We start from the raw sequence: 11,678 nt of genomic DNA, 5'->3' as shown, positions 1-11,678 counted from the left end.
AAGTATGCTTCAAATGAAAACTGCCCATTTATTAAGCACCCGCAAAGTTCCAAGCATTGTACAAAACATTAAAACATTTGTTCATACTCTTTTAGAGCAAAATTGCCTATTCTGTTGCACTCATTTTTGCATGGCGTTGACATTTTAGTCCCAGTCCCACTGTCAGAAAATGACCAGTTCTTCAAGACTTGCTCAAGAAACAAGTTTCTTATCCATAGAAGTAGATCATGCAGGAAGTTTCTCTGTCAACTGTTACACTTAATGTCCTCTCCCTGATTAAGAGAAAATGAAAGTATTAAGGCTATAGAAAATAAATTTTTAATAGCACTATACCCGAAATCCCAAGTTTAAAATCTCTTCTTATACTGGTTAGACAACCAATTTACCAAATTTAACTGTCATTCATATTACACACCTTTTTATTTTTCAAATTAATACAGCAAAACAAATTAGAAGTAGGTGAAAAAATTCAAAGGGGAAAGTAAGAAAGTGATATAAAAATAAAGCTATAAATTAGGCTAAAGCAATGGTGTTCTATATACCTGGGAAACCAAAATAAGACTGAATAAAAATTTACAATGGTAGATAATACCAATTCAGAAATTCAGTGATTCTAAGATTTTTTTTTTCACACTCACCTCTGAAACCACCACCACCCCTTCCTCCTCTGAAGCCTCCACCTCCACCTCCTCTTCCACCTCTGAAACCACCTAAAAATAAAGGAAATGTTTATAAAACTACTGTAGCCTATGCTATTCTGATAAGCCTAACACCCTAGATTACAACTTTTTAAACAAGTATTCTGTTTTAATGAATTACAAAAGCTTGTTAAAGTTCCATTTAGCCCTACTGTTAAGGGTAGGAGTACCTCAACTTTTGCTTACTTTTTTGATTGAACTAAGGCATATCTTAAGAACCAAGGGTAGCAGCTAGGGGGAGTGAATTTTTTTCAGTGTTATAGATGAGACTGAATATAGAATGGGAATGAATCATTAGATTCTCAAAATATTTAATACACATATATTCAGATTTCTTAAAGAGATTATCTCCTAGCTATCTGGACCCAAAAAAGCATATTTAGAATGAAATAATTAAATTGAGAAAGGCAAAGGTGAAAACAGAGTTCTCTCTCCTTTCTGCTTCAGGAACAGAAGATATCCAACCAATTTTCGGCTCCCCTTCCTAACCACTTAGGCTCTGCCATCATCCTGTCACCCACCCACCACACCACTACTCACAGATCTAGGTATACTCTATACTACACCGCACCTTATTCCCAACCCTGTTCATAATGATCAATGTACCAAAACTCCAAGGAAATACATATATCAAAATGCTGAAATCAAAGCAATGAATTTTGGGGGAAGTCTTTGACATGACATCAGAAGATAGGGATTTTATTTTTAGACGGCCAATTGTTTGATTAGGGCAAATTAACTTTTGTAAGCCTCCCATTTCCTCATCTAAAATAAGGCTATCACCTATCTCACAAGGTTTTAGTGAATATTAAAAGAATATGACCAGCTCTCAGCATATAATCAACACCCAATAATATTAACTAAAAAACTAAAATTCAGTCAAGATAATCTTATACTTTATAAAATGCTCAACAAAACATGAATAACCCCAAAGAGATAAAATCCCTCAAAATTATATTTTATTAGATTTTTCTTAAATAAGTTATTGAAACTGAGCATTATTACTACGGCAATCTGCCAAGATTTGAAAATAGCTTTTCTAAAAAAAATAAATAAGCATAAAAGAGGTTTGCCTATATAAAAAATTAAATTATACTGTATGAATTGGCTGCAACTTTAAAATCTCATTAGAAAATTTCCCCCAAAAGTAACTTACCACCTCTACCACCTCGGCCACCTCCGCCTCTTCCTCCTCCTCGACCTCCCCTGCCACCACCTCTTGGAGGTCCCTTCTCACCTGGAGGTCGAGGTAAAAACCTCTGCAGTGGTAGCAGTTTATATGGGTCTATATAAAACTGGAAGTATAACAGAAACAATTAGTGCGATGACTTAGGAAGCAGAACAGTATAATCATGAAGAATCTACACACTAGACTCAAATCTGCTTGAGTTCAAATCCCAACCCTATTAACTACTGTGTAGCTAGCCGTAGGTAAAGACCTAATTTCTTTGTACCTTAGTTTTCTGATCTATCAAATGAAGAGAATAAAGTACCTACCCCACAGTCTTTGTTAAGATCAAGAGTAATGTATACAAAACACATACTTTGCACACAATAAGCAATACAGGCATATAAATAAAAACCAAGACCAATTCAATCTCATTTCTCATATTTATAAATAGATGTCTTCCAAAAATTAACTACCTTTTCACTCAACAGAATTGCCCTAAAATGAAAACTATTAAAAATTTAACATTAAAATTCACAATGAAGTACAGACACACTCGTTATTTCAAAACCTGAATAAAGGATCAAATCAGTAACTATTTGCTGAACATACAAAGTAGTAAAGGATATGCATAAACTAAACCCATTCTATTATTTGGGATTAAAGAGGTTATTTTTCATAATAATGAAACATAACAGGGTATATATTTCACAATTTTACATAAAATTACTCCACGCATAAGGAGTTTCAAATGATAATGTATTACTTATAGATGTCTGAATTCCTCTTTAGATACCACCTTATCATTCTTCCCTTCAGAGCGCATTCTCCCAAAAATACTGTCCAGCTCTGCACTGCCCAATATGGCAGCCACTAGCCACATTGGCTATTTAATTAACAATTAAAAATTCAGTTCCTGAGTTACATTAGCCGTATTTCAGGTGTTCTGTAGCTACAAATGGTTAGTGGCTATTGTACTAGGCAGGTATTTCCATCATCACCGAAAATTCAATTAGACAGCCTGGGCTGGATAAGGAAGACTTGAACCTGAACAATGAATCTAGAAAAGGGGAGAAGTTGAATGTACCAATTTAGCATCTGTGATAAAAAACACTAAATAATAAATCCGCAGGGGCTCCTGGGTGGCTCAGTCAGTTAAGCATCTGCCTTCGGCTCAGGTCATGATCTCAGTGTCCTGGAACCAAGTCCCACATCGGGCTCCCCACTCAGCCTGGAGTCTGCTTCTCCCTCTCCTTCTGTATCCCCATGCCCCTCCTCCCCGGTCCTGCTCTCGCTCTCTCTCAAAATCTTTAAAAAAAAAAATCCTCAAATAAATAATACTGTGAGAAAAGGCAGTCATCCAGATCGAATTTTAGTGGCTATCACAGGCAAATTCCTTTTTTCAGGTCACTAAATGAGAAGCCTGGCTCTCAGGCCCACCTGAAGCAGTTCAATTTCCCAGTGGGTCCTTGCCAGGGTTTCTACAGCCAGCAGCAGCCTTATGCCAGCAGCAAGGCACTATCCCCATCTCATCTCCTATTTCAATCTGGGTTCTGGGCCCAGCACTCCACTGGCTCCATGACCTTTTGCCCTCCCTGTTGCTAAATCCAAAGAACACTCTGCGGCAGCATTTTGCCACAGCTGATCATTTCTGTTCTGAATTTGGTGATAACCACTTTTATGAAACTCTCCTGGTTTGCCTCCTCCTCTACTGGTGTTATTTCTCAGTCTCCAAAGGATATATAAATTTAGGAGGTACCCTAAAGCTCTTTTTCTCATTCTTTCTTCCTAGACTGTACCATATACTGTCTGTACAACGACAACTTCCAATTCCATCTTTAATCCAGGCTCTTCCTTTGAGCTCCTATGTGAATATCTCATAAGTGCTTCAAACTCATTATGTCTAAAACTGAATTCACTATCTTCCCCCAATCCCCTTCTCCTCCAATGTTTCCCATTTCGGTACATGGTGACACCATCCACAAAGATGCTGAAATCAGACATCTGAAAGATGGTGATTTTTTTTTTAAAGATTTTGTTTATTTATTTGAGAGAGAGACAGAATGAGCAGGGGGAAGGGCAGAGGGAGAAGCAGACTCCCTGCTGAGCATGGAGCCAGCCGCCAGCTGTGGGGCTCGATTCCAGGACCCTGGGATCACAACCTGAGCTGAAGGCAGCTGCTTTACCAACTGAGCCACCCAGGCGCCCCAGATGATGGTATTTTTAACTTCAACTATTAATCAACTACCAAGATCTTTCAATGCTACTTCCTGTATCTCTCTCATAAATCCATCCACTTTTCTCCATTTCCACTGTCACGACTACCCTAGTCCAAAATATCATCTCCTCTGGGACTAATGCAAGTCTCCGACCTGGCCCCTTCACCTACAGTACTAACCCATTTCCAGGGTGCTCTTTTATTTTTCCAGTGCTCTTTTTTAATATAACTTAACTGTATTTATCCTAATATTAAAAACAAAACTAAAACTAAAATCTAAACTCTTTCCCACGACCTGGAGGGAGGCCTTAAGTAACCCATCCCCTATCTACCTCTCTAGTCTCTCTTAAATGTTCTATGTTTAAGCTATACTTCTGCCTTTTTCAGATCCTTAAATTGGCTGTCTCAGAGACTTGTACAAACTGTTTTCTCTTCCCACCTCTTTGACGAGCAGTGATTCCCCAGTGCTAGCCTAACTACATGAAAATTATCCAGGAGCTTGCCTTTTTACAATTGAATCCTGATCCCTACCTAAGACTTACTGGCTCAAATTTCTAAGAGTGGAACCAAGAAATATATGACCATAAAAGCTCCCCCAGAGAACCCTCCTACACCATTGGTGGGAATGCAAGCTGGTGCAGCCACTCTGGAAAACAGTATGGAGGTTCCTCAAAAAGTTGAAAATAGAGCTACCCTACTACCCAGCAATTGCACTACTGGGTATTTACCCCTAAGATACAAATGTAGTGATCCGAAGAGGCACGTGCATCCCAATGTTTATAGCAGCAATGTCCACAATAGCCAAACTATGGAAAGAGTCAAGATGTCCATCAACAGATGAGTAGATAAAGAAGATGTGGTGTATATATATACAATGGAATATTATGCAGCCATCAAAAAATGAAATTTTGCCATTTACAACGACATGGATGGAACTAGAGGGTATTATGCTGAGTGAAATAAGTCAATCAGAGAAAGACAAGTATCATATGATCTCACTGATATGAGGATTTTGAGAAACAAGACAGAGGATCATAGGGGAAGGGAGGGAAAAATGAAACAAGACAAAACCAGAGAGGGAGACAAACTATAAGAGACTCTTAATCTCAGGAAACAAACTGAGGGTTGCTGGAGTGGTGGGGGGTGGGAGGGATGGGGTGGCTGGGTGATAGACACTGGGGAGGGTATGTACTATGGTGAGCACTGCGAATTGTGTTAAGACTGATGAATCACAGACCTGTACCCCTGAAACAAATAATACATTATATGTTAATAAAAAAATTTAAAAAAGAAAAAAAAAGCTCCCCCAAATATTCTGATGAGCAACGAGGTTTGAAAATCACCCCTAGTCAATTTTCAGGTCTCGCCTTCTAGTTTACTTCCTCAGAAATCCAATATACTAAATTTACTAACATTTTCATAGCAATCTGTATATCTCCTTCACAGCATATATCATAATGTTATTGAAATATTTGTGAAATCATTTAATGTCTGGCTTCTCCCAAATTAATGTTTCGCAATTTAACGTTTTACTTAGAATGTTTGGTCACGTAAGCTTTCCAGTAAGAGTTTTACATAAACTAAAAAACATATTATAGTAGTTATAGAATTTGTTAATAAATATTTATTTTTAAATAAATATTAAATATTAAATAAATTACTTTTAAAGATCAGTAAGTTCAACATCTAAAATACAGAACATCTCAATTTAAGAGCTTCACTAGTGATACACTGGGGGAATCTCAAGTGCTCTAAGTAGCACTGTCCTAAGGAAGGTCATTCACTTATAAAACCAAAGATCCTAATTATAAGCTTGACTCACCTTCTGCAGTTTTTTAAAGGAAGATGCCTTCATATTTTCAGACAATTTAACAGAAAAATACTATTAGTTATATTAAGGAAAAAGAAGATCAAAGAAGGTAACCTTCTGAATTCATATGTAATTTTAAAAACAAGGTTATATGGGAATATTTAGGAAAGGTAAAAAATGAGTTTCCAAGAAAAAAATGAAGTTTTTGTTTTTAAAACTTCTAATTCCACACTATTCCAGTGGCATCATCATAATCAAAGCAAAGTACCTTAATCCTGTAGCACTTATCCAAATGTCAATCATTTCTAAAACCTTCCAAAAAGGAAGTCACTCTTACAGGGTCTTTCTTTTCAATATGGGAAATACATTCTCCTCTTTGGTCCAATCTTAGCAATACTCTGTCCAATTTAATGAAGCAGGAAATCTAATTAAATCAAGACTTAGCTCCAGAAAAAGCAAATGGTAACCTTCCAATGAGATCACTGGGTCTTCTAATTAAAAAGGATACAAAATCTCTAAGTTGTCCAAATATTTCATCCACTTTACCAATTTGTTCTTTGTTCTCTAAATAAACTGGAGCATTGAAATAAGGCACCTTATTTTCATCTGTAGTACATTTACAAACTATGTCATCTTCACAGGGATGCAGGAACTCTCCCAATACTGAAACAGGACAAGAAAATGTTAAAATATAAAACAATTTCAAATGATATTGACCAACATCATCTGGAAGCTTTCTTCTTGGGTACCTGGGATTTCACTTTATCTGTTCTCCTCTAAGGCAAAAAGCAAAAAGCAAAAAAAAAAAAAAAAGCCAAAAATCTCCACACTAGCTATGTGACCTGGGGTAAGATTCTCATCTCTCTGCTTCAGTGTCCTCATCTTTAATAAGGGCTAATAACAGTGCCAACACCTAACATATAGTATTATGAGGAATAAACACAATAATAAATGGCAAGTACTTAGAAAAATGCCTGATACATTAATGCCAACCTATAACAGCTGTTTTATTAGAACAATAACTATTATTATTAAACACTATGCTTACATTCTACTGTCTCTTTTCGTTTCCCCAGTCCCTATCTGTAAATTAGTCTTTGTTCTCCTTTTTTTCCTCCCCTTTTATAACTTCCCACTACCACCTCTTCAACAATGACTCTTCACTCTTTTTCAGGGAAGTGTGGAATCTCAAAATAACTACCTTTATTTCTGACTGTCACCCCAACTAAAATACTCATTACATCCCTGCAAAACCAATTCTTTATCACTATCACCCAGGCTCAAAGCCTGGTACCTTTTATTCCCAAGTATTAACCAAGTTCTACTGAGTTTGTTTCCACTGAAATCTCTCTCCCATCAAACCCTTCCTTCTTTTTTCTGACGTCCACCACCCTCATAGTGCGTCATGCACGGACTGTTGCATGCTTGTGGGATAGGACCTATGACTCTAGCTATTGCACTCTTCAAACCATGCTGCACACTGATCCAACCTCATCTTGGTATCTCTTTATGTCTCTTCCTCCTTTCTCCTTTTTGATGTAGGTTTCCACTGTCAAATCTGTCTCACTTTCCGTGACTTCTATCCACCTCACTGATAATTACTTCAAATCTACTCTAATTAGGCCTTTTTCTTGGCTTTCCCTCTGTAGTTTCCCTTCCAAGCAGTTTTTTTTCACACTTCTCTTACTTATGAATAGCAACTGACAGCATGGGCTTTGAAGTCAGGGAACTTGGCTTTGTATCTCAAACTGATCACTTATTACTATGAGAAACCTAACTCTGAATCACTGTTTTCTTACCTGTAAATCGGGAACAATAGGAGTAAACACACAATATTACCTACTTAATAACTTCCTTTCAGCCCAAGCTCAATTTCCACCTCCATGACGCATTCTAAGTGTTCTTTTGCTTTCTTGATCTTCCCTTTACATTACAGCACTATTTCAAGTCAGTTTACAGCATCTTCAGACCTGACTCCCCAACCAAGCAGCGACTTCCGTATGAGAGCTGCTAGAGTTACCTTTCAGCAACTAGTCCCGGAACTTAAACCCACAACCTCCGCCCCCAAGTAGGCTAAGCTTTGAAGCCGACATACAAACTACATGTTCCGGGGGTCCTTGGTCCTGGCCTTTGTTAAAGCCTCCGCGGCCACCTCCTCGTCCAAATCCTCCTCTGCCGCCACCGCCGCCTCTGAAATTACCGCCTCCACCTCGGAAGTGGTTGTTGCTGCCGCCGCGATTGAAGCCGCCACCTCGATTAAAGCCCCCCCGACCTCCGCCTCGAAAAGACATGCTTAACTCTACCTGGTGAGAAAAACAGTGCGTACCTTTTGGTCATTGTGGCCTCTGGGTACACCACCTAACCCCTCTGAGCCACGGACAGAACACAGGGGGGCAATAATAAATACAGCAACCTTGCCACCTCACGCACGGCCAAGCCCCCAGAGACGAACCCGAAGGGTGAGGGGAGGGTCACCTCCCCAGAGCCCCGTGCGCGCTGACCGACCACTCACCAGCCTCGTCGCCCCCGGTCAGTACCTCCTCCCCCAGCAGGCAGCAAGGTCTTCACGCCGCATTCCCTTCCTTCCTCCCTCCCTCCCGCAGCTGGGTTCCGGGTCCAGCCATTCTCGAATCCTTCTGCTCCCTACCGCAACTCACCGGCACCACGTGCACGTCCGGCCCGGCTGCGCACACCCACTGCCCCGGTACTTCCGCCGTACACGAGCCTCCTCGGCCACCGTACCCGCACACGTCGGCGGGCGGGGGGGGAACGACAAGAAACTCGATCGACTGGTTTACAAAAAAGCCAGTCACCGGCAGAACCCGGGGCACTGTCGCCTTTCCAAAACAGCCTTCAGCGCTGGAAGAGCAGCAATACTAACTTCAAACACTAGTTCACGACAGTCACGTCAACTTGCCTAGTCCTCTGTAGGAAATGACGTATAATAGTGGCGTCCTTTGAATTTAAGAAGTTGCAGGAAGTGCCGCCGCGGTGTTGCCCTGGGAGATGGCTGGCGTTAGTGATCCGCCCCCTTTCCCGGGGGCCTGGCGGTTCTAGGGGGCTGGGGACTGGCCGTGAGCCCTGGCTTTTCAGGCTGCAAAATGGTCTCCTCGTTCGTCAGTTCGTTGCCAGCCGCAGCAACTGTGCCGCCCACATCTCTGAGGAGTTTTCAGCTGCGCTCTACCCAGAGGTGGATCTGGTGGCGTCGTAACCCAGTGCAAGGGCTTCCTGCGTTCTCTTGAGCGCTTGTCTCTTCCGGACCTCTTGAAGTATGCACGATTGTGAGCTGAACTGTGCCTGTCCTTCTCTCCTATGGTTTCACCAGTTAAAGGAAGAAAAAAATGCGTGTATGTGTGTACTTTCCTTTAAAAATATTTTTTCTTTAAAAGTGTATTTTATGTGACAAAAAGCCAAATAGTATTTTTATCTTTTGCATCAAATAGCTTATTCAATTTGTCAAGTGCTTTTTTTTTTTTTTTTTTTTTACACGCTTTAAATAATCTCTATACCCAACGTGGGGCTCCAACTCACAACTCTTTTGCACCACATAGTTTATTCAATTTGTCAAGTGCTTTTTTTTTTTTTTTTTTAACACGCTTTAGTTAAATAATCCCTACACCTAACGTGGGGTCCAGCACACAACCGGGAGATGAAGAGTGGCAGGCTCTTCCGAGTGAGCCAACCAGGCGTCCCTGTCCAGTACGTTTTTAGCGCTGACAGGCTCTGGACCATCTATGCTGCAAGCTCCTCTTCCCCCTTTTTCTTTAAGCCTTTGATATCTAATTTCAGCTTCCAATGAAATTTCTCTTCCAAAGAAAGCTAGTGATCTATTTGTTAAATTTGGTTGGTCTCTTACACCAGAATCTTTTTTTTTTAAATTTTAAGATTTTATTTATCTATTTGACAGAGAGAGACATAGGAAGAGAGGGAACACAAGCAGGGGGAGTGGGAGAGGGAGAAGCAGGCTTCCCGCCGAGCAGGGAGCCCGATGTGGGGCTCGATCCCAGGACCCTGGGATCATGACCCTAGCCTAAGGCAGACGCTTAAGAACTGAGCCACCCAGGCGCCCCTACACCAGAATCTTTTGAGACCTTACCTTGGTATTTGACGCGGTAGACCGCGTGTTCTTTGAAAGGGCAGAGATTGGTACCTACTTCACAGGGCTGTTTTGATTCGGCAAGAACTTTGTAAACAACTATGAAATACTAGAAATCACAATATGTCTTCTACACCAATGTATAAGCTTCTTGAGAAGACCCCTAACAATCCTACATATAAAAGGAACTTGATAAATGTATTTTTTATTCAGATTTGGTAAATGTACTTTAAATTCTGTACATAGTATAGAAAATTACTCATAACTTCCTGCCCTATTTTGCTTTACTTCATTTAACTTTCATGTTGGGTGTTTAGCTCCATTTGGTGTCCACTGTTACCTCTAACTCACTGTGATGAAATCAATGAAGTTTTACAAGACCTTCAGGATTACTTGGTGCCCCTTTATTTTACTTATTGTCAGTAGGCACTAACATTCAGAGAGGTGAAGTAACTTTACCAGCCAGTTACGGGAACAAAGTAGAACCTTAGATTCTCAGAGCCTTCAGTCCTTCTGTCCCCACCCTCCATCTTTACTCTTCCCAAATTGTACATCATTCCCCTTCCCTGTTAACCCTCGTGGTAGCATCATACTCTTGGTGTCTGAATCTTTGAACTCAGACTTTTGAGCACTCTCCTCTATCATTGTTATCACTATCCCCACCCCAGCCTTGATTGGTCTCTTTTCTCCAAAGCTATCAATTTCTATTAATTCCTTGGAAGATAGCTTTGTGTTGTCATTACAGGCCTCCTGTTGTCACTACCACACTTCCTTGTGTTAATTTCTACCCTAAATCACTCAATATAATCTACAAGAATTCAGAAGTCCAGAATAAATGCTTCCATGTTTAACTTTTCTTCCATCTGTATTGCATGTGATGACATACTGACCTAACTAAAAGAGTTTACTCATGCCATAGCCGTTCTCAAGACCTCAAATAGCTCCCCATTTCCTTTAGCAACAAGTCTAAAGTAAAATCTTTCCACTGAGTAGGTCCTCTATGTGATTAATTTTATTTCCTTCCTATGTTGTACACCATCCCTCTTCTTAATCAGGCCAGCACCATTGCCTTGCTTCTCTTTCTCCATTGTTGTCATATACTTCCTGCTTAGAAAAGCTTCATTTCCCATCTACCAGACCAGCCGTTTTCTATCTTTTTTATCCCGGAGGAACCCTTAAAATAATTTTCATGTGTTTGAAACCCCTGCATAAAAATGTTATAAGTGTGTGTGTGCATGTATTTATATATATATAATAGGCATATATATATATAAATATGATCAAGTTGTAGACATAATGATCCAATAATAATTGTCAATGCTCTTTTTTTTTAAACTGTGGTAAAATACACATAACAAACTTTACCATATTAATCATTTTTAAGTGTATATTTCAGTGGTTTACACTATTGTGCAACTCATTGTTATTTTGAGTAGAGAATGATGTTTTTCTGTGAATCTGTTTCTTTGTCCAACTTATTAGCCTATTCTGTGTACGTTCCCCTCCTCACAAAGGATATCAATTGTGATGCAAATTTTTAAAAAACTTTTATTAATTTATTTGACAGAGAGAGAGAGCACAAGCAGGAGGACCTGCAGAGGGAGAGAGAGAAGCAGGGTCCCCACTGAGCAGGGAGCCTGACATGGGACTAAACATGGGGCTGGGTCCCAGAACCCTGGGATCACAAC

The 11,678-nt window shown here is 39.9% G+C and overlaps 2 protein-coding genes across 4 annotated transcripts in view; one reads left to right on the top strand and one right to left on the bottom strand.

Moving 5' to 3' along the window:
* Window positions 1–8: 8 nt before the first annotated feature.
* Window positions 9–8,698, bottom strand: GAR1 (GAR1 ribonucleoprotein). Of its 3 annotated transcripts, none has more exons than XM_036098063.2 (7): window positions 8,552–8,698; window positions 7,990–8,197; window positions 6,403–6,557; window positions 5,907–5,966; window positions 1,855–1,993; window positions 639–710; window positions 9–272 (listed from the first exon to the last, which is right to left on the bottom strand). In XM_036098063.2, exons 2-7 carry the CDS (start codon window positions 8,183–8,185, stop codon window positions 259–261), a joined length of 636 nt encoding a protein of 211 aa, XP_035953956.1. In that variant the 5' UTR covers window positions 8,186–8,197; window positions 8,552–8,698; the 3' UTR covers window positions 9–258. The 3 variants fall into 3 exon arrangements, with proteins under 3 accessions (XP_035953956.1, XP_035953957.1, XP_035953958.1); XM_036098064.2 differs by lacking the exon at window positions 8,552–8,698 and adding an exon at window positions 8,407–8,545; XM_036098065.2 differs by lacking the exon at window positions 8,552–8,698 and adding an exon at window positions 8,432–8,545.
* A 252-nt stretch (window positions 8,699–8,950) lies between these two features.
* The window catches only part of CFI (complement factor I), a 70,810-nt gene continuing 68,082 nt past the window's right edge, over window positions 8,951–11,678 (top strand). Inside the window, exon 1 of the mRNA XM_078069072.1 lies at window positions 8,951–9,241. Within this exon, the coding sequence (XP_077925198.1) occupies window positions 9,236–9,241 (6 nt within the window). The 5' untranslated portion in view covers window positions 8,951–9,235. The remainder of the gene's footprint in view (window positions 9,242–11,678) is intronic.

The sequence above is a fragment of the Halichoerus grypus genome, chromosome 3 (genome assembly GCF_964656455.1).
Source record: "Halichoerus grypus chromosome 3, mHalGry1.hap1.1, whole genome shotgun sequence".
NCBI lineage: Eukaryota > Metazoa > Chordata > Mammalia > Carnivora > Phocidae > Halichoerus > Halichoerus grypus.
This window is presented reverse-complemented; position numbering and strand designations above follow the sequence as displayed.